General features: G+C 49.4%; 4 protein-coding genes across 4 annotated transcripts; 3 read left to right on the forward strand and 1 right to left on the reverse strand.

Moving 5' to 3' along the window:
* Nucleotides 1–16: 16 nt before the first annotated feature.
* Nucleotides 17–865, reverse strand: FTJAE_9710 (7alpha-cephem-methoxylase P8 chain; the record flags this gene model as incomplete). Its single annotated transcript, XM_037356659.1, has 1 exon — nt 17–865. The coding sequence occupies one exon, from the start codon at nt 863–865 to the stop codon at nt 17–19; it is 849 nt and encodes a 282-aa protein (XP_037203181.1).
* A 1,102-nt stretch (nt 866–1,967) lies between these two features.
* Nucleotides 1,968–3,975, forward strand: FTJAE_9711 (ars binding 2; the record flags this gene model as incomplete). The annotated part of the gene is made up of 2 exons (XM_037356660.1): nt 1,968–2,393; nt 2,449–3,975. The coding sequence occupies 2 exons, from the start codon at nt 1,968–1,970 to the stop codon at nt 3,973–3,975; spliced, it is 1,953 nt and encodes a 650-aa protein (XP_037203182.1).
* Nucleotides 3,976–6,594: 2,619 nt separating this feature from the next.
* On the forward strand, nt 6,595–8,749 carry FTJAE_9712 (sorbitol transporter; the record flags this gene model as incomplete). The annotated part of the gene is made up of 4 exons (XM_037356661.1): nt 6,595–6,629; nt 6,723–6,791; nt 6,853–7,436; nt 7,509–8,749. The coding sequence occupies 4 exons, from the start codon at nt 6,595–6,597 to the stop codon at nt 8,747–8,749; spliced, it is 1,929 nt and encodes a 642-aa protein (XP_037203183.1).
* Nucleotides 8,750–12,864: 4,115 nt separating this feature from the next.
* Nucleotides 12,865–15,618, forward strand: FTJAE_9713 (mechanosensitive ion channel family; the record flags this gene model as incomplete). The annotated part of the gene is made up of 2 exons (XM_037356662.1): nt 12,865–14,350; nt 14,402–15,618. 2 exons carry the CDS (start codon nt 12,865–12,867, stop codon nt 15,616–15,618), a joined length of 2,703 nt encoding a protein of 900 aa, XP_037203184.1.
* Nucleotides 15,619–15,772: the final 154 nt, after the last annotated feature.

Here is a 15,772-nt window from a genome sequence, read left to right on the forward strand (position 1 = left end):
TCCAAACAACGCATCTTCAAGGACCAAATACCAATGCGCGTACCTCGATACTCTCACGACCTTCCGCATCAGCCCGGGTCCTAGGATCTTCAAAAGCAGTATGCGGCACACGACCCTTGATATTAGATCCCGGCTTCAGAGATTCGCTATCGAAGCACTCCAGCAACAGCCTCTCGCTGCCCGTCATACCACTGAGGTAGTACCACTTCTGCTCGGGATTGTGCTGAATCGCTGCAGTCCAACCACGGTACCCATCTGGGTATCGGTGCTCAACAGGGATGACGTCGTCGTCTTCGACAGAAGCAGAGGATGCAACAGCCAGAGGAAAAGACTCGAGGGGCTTCTTATTCAGAGGTCGCCAGACGTTGACGAGACGATAGCGACGCTTGAGAAGCTCATCTGCCTCATCTGGGAAGTATTTGCGAACTCGCTGAGCCACAGCCGCAGCTGTTTGATCAATGTGTACACGGGTCACAGGCGCACGAGGAGCATTGGGTGTTTGACGGCGAATAGTGTGGTCAAAGAAGAAGACCCTGTTAGAGCCAGGAAGGTTGTTGAGGAGAAGCTGTTCAAGCTCTGGGTAGTAGTTCTCCTTGATAGAATCATCATCAACAAAGTCGATCTCGCTGGAGGGCGGGACGTCCTGTATGACTTGGAAAGCATCACGGTCTAGGTGATACTCGGACTCATGGCCACGGATGTCGTGTATGACAGTTGGTTGAGGGTTGTCTGTGAAGTTGCGTTGAGGAAGACCCTTGGGGGGAGTATCGACGTGGTTATAGGGAGTTGAATTGTCGGAGGGAGGATTGAAGAAGTTCAGAGTTGCTGTGACGTCGCCACGGGGAATACTTGAAGAGACGGCCATTGTCAAGACTTTTAGGACTTGGTGTGCCAACTGGAACAGAATATAGAAACTGATGCGAGTTTGCACAATAAGAATAATGGTAGAGAGATCAAATGTGATGATTTTGAATTGGGGTTTGAATCAAGAAAGATGCTCTCTGCAACAAGTCGCTTCCTTTCCAGCCCTTTATACTTTTCATCTACACTTAGAGATGCTACCATCATAACATATGGATTTCAAATCAGAACCGAGTTCACTTCACCATCTCATACCAAAATTGGCCATGAGGCCGTATGTGCTTGAGCACGCAATTCCAAGATGCACAACCGTTGGCTGGATGTCGGTTAATTGACATCCATGGCCGCAAGGGCGTAGGTACAGTCGATTTGATTAGTAAAGGGTTTTGATTACTGTACACAGCTCGTTTCTTTAAATGACCATGTTAGTTGAAAGAACCAATGAGAATCACAGAGTGAGTATGTCGGGAATTATACGGGTTTGTTAGAGTTGGGATAGATTGGTTGCATACCTTAGTAGCTTAGGTATGTACCGAGTATAATGGCGTCAAGAAGTATGAATGTACTTACGTTGAAAGAAAAGCATTTCGCTTGGTGAATGATGACGGCAAATCATGACTGTGCACGGCCGTCTTACTGTATACGAGACGGATAGGTATAGACATAGACATAGATCTACAGTGGCAGTAAGCAGAAACTCCTCATCCTGGGCCAATTGCTAAATTTAGCCTCTTTTGCTCCATCGCTTGGTGACCTAATTTGCAACTTGAATCCCCCTTTCATATCTGAAACGCGTAGAAATACTCTTCGCTAAATGGTATCTGCAAGGCTGTCACACTCTTGAACTGTCTTGAACTGGAATACTGTTGCTCTCAAAGACAGTCCTCGAGCCTTGGTTCGTCTGTTCTTCTTGGTCGTTGCCCCGTTGGATCAGCCGGCGAGTTCATGTCTCAAATCTCATCCTTGAGACTCACCTCTTGTCTGTCTCTGTTTACCCCCAATTCTCACATGAAACGAAACACGAAACAGCAAACTCGACTATGTAAAAGACGTGGCGTGCTGAAATAACTCACGGCCAAGAAAAAACTTGAAGAGATGAACTCGAAATGCCGTCACCTGCCTCTGTCAACAACTCTCCTCCGGTTCCGAGTCCGGCCCAGACTCAGCCTCCACCTCAGCCCGGCGCATCGGGGGCCGGATCCGCTGCGCCTCCGACCACGCGCCCGGGCCTTCCGGACCGTGATGTTTCCGAGAACACGGTAGAGGACGCTTACGTTGACTTTATTCTCTTTTGCAATCCGGCAGTGCCGCTCTCTACTGAGACGACAAGTCTGAGAGAGGCGTTCCGTAATCCTCCCCGCAGCGGCGGCAAGTCCTTCAACACATTCGCCATCTATGAGCTCGTCCGCAAATTTTACAACAGTGAGATACGGACGTGGACGGAATTGACTACGAAGCTTGGTGTTGAGCCCCCAGACCCGAGCAAGGAGGAGAGTGCCCAGAAAGTTGCACAGTATGGCGTGAGATTAAAGGTATGTGATGTAGAGCCACCCAAACTCAAGGTTTACCCACTAAAGACCGGCCTAGAAGTGGATGAATTCCATGCACGTCAAGGCCTTCTTCGAGTATCTGATGGACATTCCGAATGATTACTGGACAAGTATCCCTACTGACAGTAACCCTACGAGCCAGCCTATCCGCGATGGTGTGGCTCTCGAGGATGACATGGCTCTGAGGGCTCTTTTCCCACACATACGGCCAAAGAGAGGGAGAAAGCGTCCCGTTGACGATGACACAGCCACTTCTCCCGCTCAGAGATCTCACCTCGCACCGTCATCGGCCGTTGAGGCCGTAAGCGGTCCTATGTCCATGTCATTGTCAGCAGATCCCACGAGGCTAAGCGCTGCACCGTGGACTCCGAGTGATGCTTCTCAGCAGACGCCTCTGTTTCGCTGGCCGCAGTCTGCTATCACACCGAACTCGAGGAAATCCTTCTGGGACGATGCTCTTGAGCCACAGTCTGCTGTTACACCGTCCAAGCCGAGACTTACGACACAGCGGAGAGGGCCTAAGAATGTGTCTTCTGCCTGGAGACCTGGAGTCCCCAACGGTGGTGTCAAACCACGAGGACGGCCACCGATGAATAGAACTCCTATAGATGCTTCTCTGCCTCCATTTCCTACCACGACCACCACAACAGCCCCTGAGGAACCCGTAGCCCCCATTTGCACTCCGCCAGTCTCAGCTCCCGGGGTAGACAGTGGACAATCAGAGAATAGTTACTCGATCCCCTCGATAACATCACAGCCGCATCCTACCCCTGCTCCACCGAGGCCCTCTCGCCCGAGTATATCTTTACAAGTTCCCGAAAGACCATCAGGCAGTGTTAGACTTGCAACTCCTCCCCCAGTCGTGATCATCAACGGCCCCGGTGAAACTCAGGCTCCTCCTCCACACACATACGTCGGAACATCATCGAACTTTGCAAGAGCTACGAACGAAGTGACTACGTCACGACAGCATCAAGCTGAGGATACAATGTCACAACAAAAGGACGTCCCAAGGTTGTATTTCGAGAGGCTTGAAGAACGGACCAACGTGGATGAGGTTATCGGTTATATGATGCGCAGCCTCTTCGGTGCAAATTGGCTCGATGCTGAAGGAAATCCAACACATACATGCTCAACGACTGAAGCGATGGCGATCGTCAACTCGGTTCTCGAAGACTTGTACAGAAAGGCAGCATCACCGGACATGTTTTTGATCAACCTAGCTGCCATGACAGGGGGCGGGTACCTCCTGGCCGGGACGACGAGACTCAAACGCGTTGGCGTGCAAGACGGCGCGATGAAGTATACATGTGAATGGATATACGGCCTAGGTCATCTCAGGGGCCAGTATCAGATGGAAATTGCTGTGCCGGTGGAGATGCTTGACGATTCTAAAGAGCCGAGTCCCGAAGCTATGTCCGCGGAATCAGCATCCAAGTTATCTGCGGATGAGTGGCAGGCCAAGTACGAGAAGCTGCTTGAAGAGTTGGATAAGAAGGATAAGACGTTCATGGACCTGAGGATGAAGGTGACGGATATTCTGAGGGGTGTACCTAAGAAATGATGCTTTGTGGAATACTGTCGAGGTTTGAAATGGCGTGCATTGTTGAGCGGAGTTATTCAGTTGTTTCTTTCTTCAGGATGGTGTTGCTTCATTTGGTTGATACTTTGCGAATTGTCGCATATATGTATATGGTCGCTTATATTGGGCACTTGTTTACTGAGAATAATATGTGGTCACCTCGGAAATCGTGTTCCAAATAGCGGTGAATGTGAACCTCGATATAATGCAGTTCTGTGCATTCTGGGCACACAAAATGTAAGATGGTGTCACTGAACATTTACGAGAGCCTTGTTTGGTGTATAATATTCGGATCTTTCGGAGGCTTACCATCCTAATTAAGACAAAGGCGAGGAAACCACATCGGCGACTCCGAGAATGTGTAAGCATCTACACGATAGCTAGGTATTGCACTCTACTACTATAGTGGTATTTTCTACCATGTGAAAGCCCAGCCTTTCTGGTAGGTGTGGATAGTTGATCTTACGACCTCACGATTGGACAGATTTACGAGCGGGAGGATCTCAGAAACCACGGGGAATCTGGGGATCGCACAAGAACATGTCGGGTATCATAGTTGGAGCCAATGAGCTGGGGTTCTCTGGGGAAAATGCGAGAAAGAACGGGTATCAAGATAAGAGTCTGTGGTGTTGGTGGAGATGAGGCTACCCTGGGGATGTCCACTCACGATGCAGGAAATTCTGCTGCCTTGAGCTGAAGAAGAAGCCAGGGAGCCCAGGAGGGAAGCAAATGAGGTCATTCTTTGGAATTCTGGGGTAATTGGGGAATTCAAACGAAAAAGTGTTTTATTCAAACGATATTATTCATAATAGAGACTAGAAACAATAAACAAAATTAACACCGTTGGAATCCATGTAGCATCACGTGTAACCCTCAAACGTTGCACATTAGTCGGAGCCGGTCCGGAGGGTGTAAGAAACGGATAAGCCAAAACGGTTAACCGAATAAGTAATGCGATGTAGATCCATGCTGTTCCTAAGACCCGAGGAATCCTTCACGACAGAACTGAGTGATATTCCCTACCTCTCTTGCATCCGGAGGATTTAATATGTGTGATTGCGCAGATCATTGACTGCTATAGACAGTTCGCCCGGGGAATTATAAAATCCTTGATCTTCATTGTCTTGGATTATGAAAAAGTACACTCCCAACTTTTGGGTTGTCATTTTGGGTTTGATCATGAGACATGCATGGTACCTTGTGATTACATGCGTTGGTTACAACAACATGCTATTTGACTCTGACTTGTCTCTCGGGACAAAAGTTCGGCACGTCAAGTAGGGTTGCAGGGAGACGGCACAGAGGCTGAAAGGATGGGGGGATGTCAGACACTTTGGACAGTGACGATGGAACAGAGACAAGGGGGCCTTGTCTGAAGATGCTCTTTCGAGGTAATGAACATATTGACTTTGAATTATCAGAGAACTATGTGTTTGTATGAAAGTTCCGCGGTTTACATGGTCAGGAAGAACTAAAGAGGACAAAAACGAATCAACGAAGCTCGGCATGTCCCTTGGGCTAAGCTATGAAGACGAGGAGGATATGCAATGCTGTTAACTGACATGAGTAAACATGGGACATCAGACTCTCTACAAGAAGAAGAGACAAGGAGGAGATTAACTTGAACATATACGCAGCTTGGCAAGTCAGTATTAATATAAAGAATTGCCATTGTTGTTACGTCCCAAAGACAAGTCTTGAAGCTGATAGATGATCCCTGCAAATAACGAACCGAAGTAAAGACCCTTGTCCTCTACCCTGTCTCCCCCATGTTGGTCTTGTTCTTGTCCTTGTCCTTGGGTCACCGGTCAAAGCCCGAATAAAGCGCAGCGTCTTTCTCGTAAATCCATTCAACCAAATATTTGCTGTCTTTTTCGAACTTTGAGATTCGATGCAAGATGGAGGAGTATCACCACTCTTAGTGCATTATCCCCGTCACTTGGTATTCAAGAAGCTGCCATTATAGTCTTAGGTCCAGTACAACTTAACTTTAGGTAGTGCCCGGACCAAGCCTCGTCGTCTCACCCCAGACTCGCCTCGACTCGACTCAACTCAACTAGGCTAATCAAACCAACGGCCTGGATCCTTCGACTCAACTCATCAACTTTGCCTCCTCCAAACTCTTTAACCAGATCCACGACAATTCATTCTCAGTCAACTGCTCGGTTGATTCTTATATATTATTAATCCTCACATCACGTCTAATCCCCCCCAGCAATTGCGACAACTAAACAGTCATCGATCACTCTCTTTTCCTCGGCTTTGGCGTTGACTGTGCCTCATTCTTCTCATCTCCCCAGCTTCTAACCCCACATCTTGAAGCGATCGACCGACGACACCCGCTAGAAACGGTTTGAAAGGACTCATCAATCAACTGGGCTCAACTCGACTGTCTCTGTATTAACTACGCCTCGTCTCATTGTCAACTAACCCGCCCACGACTTGCTCACCCCCAAACAATACCATTGGTGTTGTCTTGTCTCAATCGGGCAATCGCCAGTTTCTCCAACCAACCTCATCTTAGTCTCTCACTCTCAACCCACCGGCCACAGTCCCTCCCTCACTCTCACTTTACCAGTCACTGGCTTTCTCCAACACAAGATGGCGCCGAATCGCGGCGAAGACGACATAGAACGGTATATTCTACCCTTGCTATCCCGTTGTCGATCTACATGCATGCTGATCAGTGCTCTCAGTCTGTCAAGGACCACCAATGAATATCCTTCTAGTTCCATGATAGAACATGCACGGCGTCCTTCAGAGGCTTATGTCAACCTCCATGCAAACGTTGAAGCCAAGTACGCTCACTGAACCTCGGCACGCCCGCTCAGTCCTTATGACTAACTAACATCGCCCAAGAATCAAGAATCCCCTCTGGGGCCTTCCACGAGCAAGACTTCTAGCTGATGTTGATGACTTTTGTCGAAAAAAGGAACTAGAACAGTACCGCCCACTCATTCGCAAGGGCGCTCTAGTTGCGCAGGACCCTACTGGCTATGAGGATATCGACGGAGACGAAAAGCTTGACGACACAGAGATACAAGCGCTCAGAGACGAAATCCTCCACAAGTGGCGAGTCCCTTTTGTTCTGTACCTGACCGTTGCGACATGCTCCATCGGCGCCGCCGTACAAGGATGGGATCAAACAGGTTCAAATGGAGCGAATTTGGAGTTTCCATATGCTTTCGATATTGGCAGCGAAAGTATACACGACAAGCTCCTCGTCGGTCTCGTCAACTCTGCCCCTTACATCGGAACAGCTCTGTTTGGCTGTTGGCTTTCGGATCCCCTGAATATCCGCTGGGGTCGCCGCGGCACGATATTCTTCTCGGCCAACTTTTGTCTCTGGCCTGTCATTGGAAGCGCTTTCTGTAACAACTGGAGACAGCTTTTTGCGTGTCGTGTATTACTTGGTATTGGAATGGGTACCAAGGCTTCAACAGGTGAGTTTATTCGTCTCCAAAACCACCACCACCACCACGTCGCCGGGATCTCGTAGCTGACATGTGATACAGTCCCCATCTTTGCCGCGGAAAACTCGCCCGCCCCGATTCGAGGAGCCTTCGTCATGAGTTGGCAGATGTGGACGGCTTTCGGTATCTTCCTAGGAACGTGTGCGAATGTCGCTGTTACGAAAATCGGCCATAACGCATGGAGATTCCAACTGGGATCAGCGTTCATTCCAGCTGTACCCTTGATGTGCTTGATTTACTTCTGCCCAGAATCGCCTCGTTGGTACATGAAGAAGAACCGTTACCAAGATGCGATGAAATCCCTGTTACGACTACGAAACCATCCGATCCAGGCCGCTCGCGATCTATACTATATCCATGCGCAACTCGAGGTTGAACTGGACTTTATTGGCGAGGCACATTATGCCAAACGTTTCATCGAACTTTTCACCATTCCTCGCGTGCGCCGTGCTACTGTGGCCTCATTCGTCGTCATGATTGCCCAACAGATGTGCGGGATCAACATTATCGCGTTCTACTCGACTAGTGTGTTCCGAGATGCAGGTGCTGACGATAACCAAGCTCTGCTGGCATCGATGGGGTTTGGACTGGTTAACTTTGTCTTTGCCTGGCCTGCAATATGGACCATAGACACCTTTGGTCGACGATCTCTGCTACTCTTCACCTTTCCTCAGATGGCATGGACACTGCTTGCAGCAGGTCTGTGTACTTTGATCCCAGGCACAGGCGGAGCTCACATGGCTTTGGTTGCTTTTTTTGTCTATCTCTTCGCGGCCTTTTACTCACCTGGTGAGGGACCTGTGCCTTTCACATACTCGGCTGAAGTGTTTCCACTGTCGCATCGTGAGGTTGGCATGTCGTGGGCTGTGGCAACCTGCCTCTTCTGGGCGGCAGTATTGTCTATTACTTTCCCACTGATGTTGGCTAGATTGCATGCCATTGGTGCTTTTGGCATGTATGCAGGCTTCAACATCGTCGCGTTGGTCATGATATTCTTGCTGCTACCAGAAACAAAACAGCGAACGCTCGAGGAGCTGGACTACATCTTTGCAGTACCCACTCGTGTCTTTATGAGATATCAAGTTACGAAAGTGCTTCCCTGGTGGATTAGACGATGGATCTTGTTCCAGCGAGAAGCAAGACTGGAGCCGCTGTATCAGTTTGACACCGTTGGCGAACCCGAGGATAATCACAGCAGTGACTTTGGCTATGAAAACGACAAGGCAAAAGTTGAGTTGAAGGATACAATTGGACTTACGTCAGGAGTTCAGACGACACGATGAGGTTGACGGTGGAGATTGTGATATCATGACATTTGGCGTTTGCTTATGGGAGACTTGATTGATTTGGAGAGTTTTGTCTGTACTGTACTCTTATGATACCCTGCACGAGAAAGTAGCAAGCGAAATGGAATTGGGCCTTGTCTTTAACTAAAGAGGAGAAATGAGTGCATTAGTTTCTGGCCAAGTGACGTCAGGTGAAGACTAGTTATTGTCTGTAGGATATGTACCTATGTAATGGTCTGCATCGTCTGTGCTATTTACGTCTCTGATCGTTATTCATCCAAACCTGACGCTGAAATTCGCCGAGCTTTTTAGTTCAATGTGAGTGACGTCGTGATAGCGGAAAGTGAAGCGGGCTTCCTCAACTGAACCAGTCTTGGCCCAAGGTGGGAATTCCGTCATTCTCATTCGGGGCCTCGGGAGATGATCACCATCCCCACTTGATCAACATTCGGATGGGTTGGAAAGAGATAAATGCCCAAAAGGCGTTGATGCTCAGTAACAGAGCTTAATTGGGAAGTGAGACGATGACGCCGAGGCCGACACGGGCGTCTACGGTAAATCAACGAGGCACACCGTCTCCCCCTACAAGTTCTCATTCTTTCAAGTTTCAACGTCATGGTGTTTGCGCGCGCTTAGCTCAGTGAGTGACGCACATACTGTGTAGCTTCTCCTCGTTTACGATACCCGACGATACGAACTGGGGGAGTGAGAAGTCTTTGGGCGTTTCTACAGTAGAGCAAGAGCACGGCCAAGCTTTTCCGGGGATGTCTGATCGATCAGATCACGTTGCATTTTCTTGTTGTTGCTGGTTGAAGCGGAGACTGCTGATCGACCTACGTGGATTCCTCGTGAATAATGGGATCGACATTGCGTTGTCGAAGGTGGATGGGCACTGTGGGTGAGGAGTTGACATGAAGGGTCCAGTCATTAGCAACTGTGATAATGATCATTGAAGATGATAATAGCAAAGTGTTATAGCAGCAGTTGAAGTTTAAAGAGTGACAAGAGGAAATGCGGTTGGCGGGATAGTAAGCCAAGCGATGACCCAAACTGTCGGTCCTCTCGAGTTCCAGTTTCGACGTCGTCCCATAGTCCCAACGCCCAGTGTCAGTGTAGGTATGGTTACACTCCATCAGGATATAGCAAAAACACAATCTTGGCACCGGGAGATGAACCGAATTTAATGTCGCCTTGCGAAGAAATAGGGGGACATAATTAATATTAACGTTTCCTGGTCTCGTTTCATATATCCCGCAAACTCTACCATTTCAATCCACGATGAAACCCAAAAAAGAAAAACAATTCATGGTCTCGACTTTTTTGAAATTGAAATTTTGGCTTTGACTTCCATCACAGTGGATGGAGGTCAAGGCGTGGACTAACTAGCGAGCGTTTTTTCCCTTGCCGTCACCCTTATTCTGACACGTTGACACAGGCTAATGCGGGATAGCATGACTTGAGGTCACTTCGTGTCTGCAGGGGTAAATATCATGGTTCGTTTTGTTCGTTCTGAGCCAGTGGCAAGATGAGAGGGGCTTGAAGCAGGAAATAAGTCTTGGTAAGGTGGCTGTGAGCCGAAGATGCATCATGGAGTAGAAGATGAAATGGCCAGAAGGATATATCCATAGGCAGCGTCATAGAAAGCAGCTTCAACATGCTCGCCAATATCAACGTCAGGATCTTTGATCAGAGTACGCAAACTCGGTCTAAAGATACCGACAGCCAAGGGCTGCGGCAGTTGGCGGCTTTCAATTTGAACAACACCCTCATTCTCTGGTGGCGTAGACGCTAGAATTCCCGGGAATGACGAAAAGAAAAAGTGGTTGGTTTCGTCTTGTCTTCAATGTCTTAATTGCGCGTCAATTATCCAAAGGTGTGCTAGTCGGGGATCAACAACACAAAAGGAAACTCAGCCGTTGAAGGCACGATAGGCTAACCGTTAGCCTACGACTTGTTGAGCCGCCATCGACCCTTTGTAAGTCCTCATCGAATAAGAACTTTTCGTAATGATTCTTGCCATGTGCAGCATGCCGAACTCTTTCAACAACATTCGAACCATCACAGATCAGGGAGAACTCGTACCGTGTTTCACTGTGGCAGTTGTTGGCGTCAAAACGTCAGCTCCCGATGTGGGATCCGTGTATATGGACCCATTGAGATCTCTGGTGTAAATCTTTGCCATGAAGGGACGCCTCGAGAGCTTGAAGCTTTCTTGGTGGACAGTGCTGGGTGGAACAAATATGGAGAAGATATGGTTAGATGTTGACTTTTGGTGCCTTGCATCGGTGATTGACTGATCTCTCGTATCGAGAATCGCCTCTAGCCCCCAGTTTTTGCTATGTTTCTTCCCTTACTTGGGTATGTGTGTCTTCTGATCATGGTAAAGATATTCTTCTTACGGTGTAAACGGGTGGCCTGTTGGTGGCCGGGGGTGATTTGAACATGCAAACCGAGACATACACAGACTTTTGATTGTCAAAGCTGTGAAATGTCATGCATTTGCCTGCCAAAATCACGTTCGTATAAGCCCACGTCTCATCCTTGGTTGAATCCTACATATTTCTTGTCATAACTGCACTGTACAGTGCCTATTTCGCGTATGTGTTGAGTTTTCGGCCGCGTAGCACCCCAGCCCGATTTGGAGACGTGAAACAAAGGGGTATCTGAGACCAGCTTGTCAATGGTTGTTTGTGGCTGCCGGGGGGCGGCGCCTCCCCCTGGCCCGGCGTTGAGAACCGCTTCCGTTCTGAAATATTACTGGACAAACGCCGACATTTGGGGGGGCCGGGTGCCCCTGAAGCCCGGCATACAGCCAGATGGAAAAAGTGAAAGAGAAAAAAAACTTGCAGAGGTGCCCAGCGTCTGGGGACCCTGTCGCGGATCCTTTTTCAGCTGGTAGGGCTCATGATCCAGCGAGAGGGGAGAGCCCTGAAGGCCCTAATGATCCAGGACCCAATTGGACTTGGTCCATACCTAGAGAGAATAACTTGAGAGGGTGGTTGGCTATTCGCCATAACTGAAGACGCGCTGTTGGTGGATTCACGGCCCCTAAGTTCTCCAGCAGAGCCATGACCCGCCTGTGAGTGGGAAGAAAAAAAAAACAATCGGGGACCCCTTTTGTTGCTGACGGTATCTGAGTCCCGGCTTGGTATTTCTAGGATTGTGCTTGGATGGCAAGGCGGACAAACCTCAAATAGCAACAAAGCCTGGCCTAGCCTAGTACATAAAAAAAAAAAAAAAAAAAAGGGAAGCACACCATGGTAGTGGATGTCACAGTGTAATTTTTATATATCTCGCACTCACACGAGCTTGAGCAAGAGCCAAGTCCGACAGGGAAGTAACAAGGAACATCCACCCAATCCATGATCCCCGAAACCTCGTTCGTCAATGATTGACTTCAACCTCTCTTTCTAGTCGTTCCCTTTCTCTCTCTTCTTCCTCTTCATCATTTCTCCACCGACTCTCGTTCCAGTCCCTATTATAACCACGGCCCTCCCACCCTGGCCTAGGCTTGCCCTTCTTTTGAAAGCTTCCCATCTTTTGAAAGCTTCCCATCTTTTGTTTGTTTCCTAGCTCCTAGGTTTGATCTCCCTCTCTCTCTTGCTCATTTCACCTCAGGTAGCACCAACAACCATCACCTTATTCCTGTTCGTCTTCGCTGGAGAAGACTGCAGATCACCTTCGCTCTTTGTCCTACCTGAGAAAAAAGAGGAGGAGAAACACATGGGATCGTTGTAGCGTTTTGTCTGCATTTATTTCCTTGAATCTACTACATCATCGGCATACAGCACAGCATTAAGCCGAGCATTGGCATATCTAGCTTGGAGCAAGTCTTCAGCAAAAAGATAATCAACCCCATTCCTACCTGACTCCTAGACACCCTACGAGCGCAAGCAGATCATTGCGGCTAAGGATTTGATATCCTACCACCGTCTCATAACCTGCTAGCACTGCCCGACCTCCAATCTTCAAACGCCTATCGGTTTCATCATCGGCCTCGACTCACGCCAAAGGGTCGATCACCTCTTAAATCGAAGGATTCGGGCCACCACATCGAATACTCCCACACTTTCACTCCCTGGCTGGAGTTTGATATATAACTGCACACGAGAATGGTTAATCGTCACGTTTCTTTGTCTCCCCGCAATTCGCGTCACTCTCACACAGGCTTCGTTCCCCTTGGCGGCACCAACAGCAATAACGAAATGGGCGACGGTATTCAGCTCACCCCGGTCAAGAGCAATGCCTCTGCCCGGAGTGGTATGAGGAAGGCCGAGATGCCTCAACCCTCTACCATGGATAGCAACTCTCCTACCGAGGACGAGAAACTCACCGGTCAAGGTCACCGTGGCCGTCGAAGGAGAATGGGTGATGGCCTCTCTCGCAGCGGTACCGGAGAGGAAACCACATTGAACCCAATGGGTAGACTCTACTACAAAATTATCGGCTTCTCTGTTGTCACCAGATACCTTGTATATGTCGTCCCCGTCGGTCTTCTCTTGGCCATTCCCCTGATTGTCCTCGCCGCCATTGGCAAGAAGGATGGCATCCCTGTCGGCAAATGGAACGGAGATGGTGACAGGTCTGGCGACGATGGCCCTCCGCTCTTCAAAATCTTCCTCTGGGTTCTCATCATGTGGCTCTCATGCTGGATCGCAAAGATTGTTGCTTGGTTCTTACCCTCGCTCTTCATGTTCTTTACTGGCGTCGTCAGCAAGGGTACTCGCAAATACGCAACTGTCCTGGGAAACCTCATCCTCCCCTTCTCCTTCTTCTTCTGGGCCTTGGCTTCTTATGTCACTTTCAAGAACCTCTGGATGGAGGAAGATAGAGGCAAGAACTACGTCCCGTGGGTCCGCACTATGGGCCGTGTCCTTGGTGCTCTTTTCGTTTCTTCAGCTGTCTTCCTCGGTGAAAAAGCGATTGTCCAACTGATCGGCATCTCCTACCATCAGCGATCGTTTGCCAACCGTATCAGGGAGTCTAAGCGTGAGGTTCACTTGCTCGGGCTTCTTTTCGATGCCTCTCGAACCCTCTTCCCTCTCCATTGTCACGAGTTCGCTGATGAGGATGCCATCATCAATGATAGCATTGAGGTGATGCTCCGTGGTAAGAAGGGACACAAGCGCAACGGCTCTGCCACCCCCATGAAGCTCATTGGAGAAGTTGGCAAGATCGGAGACAAGGTTACCTCTGTTTTCGGCAACCTTGCCTCTGAGATCGCCGGCCGACAAGTTTTCAACCCAAACTCTGCTCATTCCATCGTCATCGAAGCTCTTGAGAAGACTAAGTCATCTGAGGCAATGGGTCGACGTATATGGATGTCTTACGTTGTCGAGGGTCACAACTCACTTGTTCTAGATGACTTCCAGGAGGTTCTTGGACCTGCTTACAAGGAAGAGGCTGAGGAATCATTCTATATGATCGACGGTGACGACAATGGTGATATTAGTCTCGATGAGATGGTCCGAAAGGTTGTCGAGATTGGTACGGAGAGAAAGGCCATCGCCGAAGGTATGAAGGATATTGGTCAGGCTCTTCAGGCTTTTGATAAGATTCTTCTCGTCGTCGTCCTGCTGGTCGTCATTTTCGTTTTCCGTAAGTCTCACCTCGAAAGTGTGTTTTGAACTTTACTGACAAGCCCCTCAGTTGCTTTCTTCCAGAGCAGCTTTATTACCACCCTCACCACTGCCGGAACTACCCTGCTTTCTCTGTCTTTCATCTTCGCGGTTACTGCCCAGGAATTCCTCGGTTCTTGTATCTTCCTTTTCGTCAAGCACCCCTACGATGTCGGTGATCGTGTCGACATCAGTGGCACCAGGATGGTTGTCAACAAGATCTCCCTCCTCTACTCTGTATTCCACAGACTGGACACCATGCAAACAGTTCAGGTGCCCAACATTCAGCTCAACAACATCTGGATCGAGAATATATCTCGTAGCAAGGCCATGCACGAAACCGTCGAAGTCAACGTTTCTTTCGATACCTCATTCGAGGACATTGAACTTCTCCGCCTCGAGATGGAGAAGTTTGTTCGACAACCCGAGAACGCTCGTGACTTCCAGCCTGATCTTAGCATTAGCGTTGGCGGTGTCGGTAACCTCGACAAGCTTCTGCTCTATGTCACCATCGCTCACAAGTCCAACTGGCACAACGATTCCGTCCGCGCCAGCCGCCGTTCTAAGTTCATGTGTGCACTTGCCCTGGCTCTGAAGAAGGTGCCTCTCATTGCTCCTGGTGGTGGCGGCGAGCCTCTTGGTGGACCTACAAACCCCTCTTACTCTGTTACTGTTACCGATGAGTTCGCCAAGAACAGCCGTGAGGAGGCTGCTAAGGCTACTGATGAAGCTCGCATGGTCCCAACCTCGAAGCAGGAGAACACCGAGGAGAGCCAGGCCCAGGCCGCCGAAGGCTTCAACTCGCGGCCCCCTGCCGCCGGCCTTGGTGTCTGGGATAATAGTGACAACCACACACTAGGCTCTCATGATGATGAAGTCAACCGCAACCGCGACATCGAGCATTTGCGGACTGATCTCAAGCGTGAGAGCACTCGGGGTCGGCGCAAGGCGGGTGAGGCTATCCCCTCACTTTCTCTCGAGACGGCTCCTCGCGCTAGCATCACGTTGACGCAAGCAAGCCCTCGCAGCCCTCACCGTGGCCCCTTCGATGAAGAGGCTGAGGCTGGCATGGGCCCAACGCCTTACCATTCTAATCTATCCGCCGGCCCATCTCAGGGTTCTCAAGGCTACCAGCCATATGCCGGCTCCAGTAACCAGTATAATGTCGCCCATCCCCTACAAAGGCCTGGTCAGGGACCGCCTCAGGGGCCACCTCCTCAAGGACAACCACCCGCTCCCCAGCGCTAGTGGACCTGGAAGTGAGACATACGAACTGTAACGGCTGATCAGTGTGTATTGAAAGTAGTAATATTGGGGTGGTTATTTGGGACGGAACTGAATTTTTCTATGTTGGTATTCGGTTCACTCGAGAGACTAGAACAGTCATCTCCTTTCTTAGAAA

Source organism: Fusarium tjaetaba (assembly GCF_013396195.1).
Source record: "Fusarium tjaetaba strain NRRL 66243 chromosome Unknown NRRL66243_c0000223, whole genome shotgun sequence".
Taxonomy (NCBI): domain Eukaryota; kingdom Fungi; phylum Ascomycota; class Sordariomycetes; order Hypocreales; family Nectriaceae; genus Fusarium; species Fusarium tjaetaba.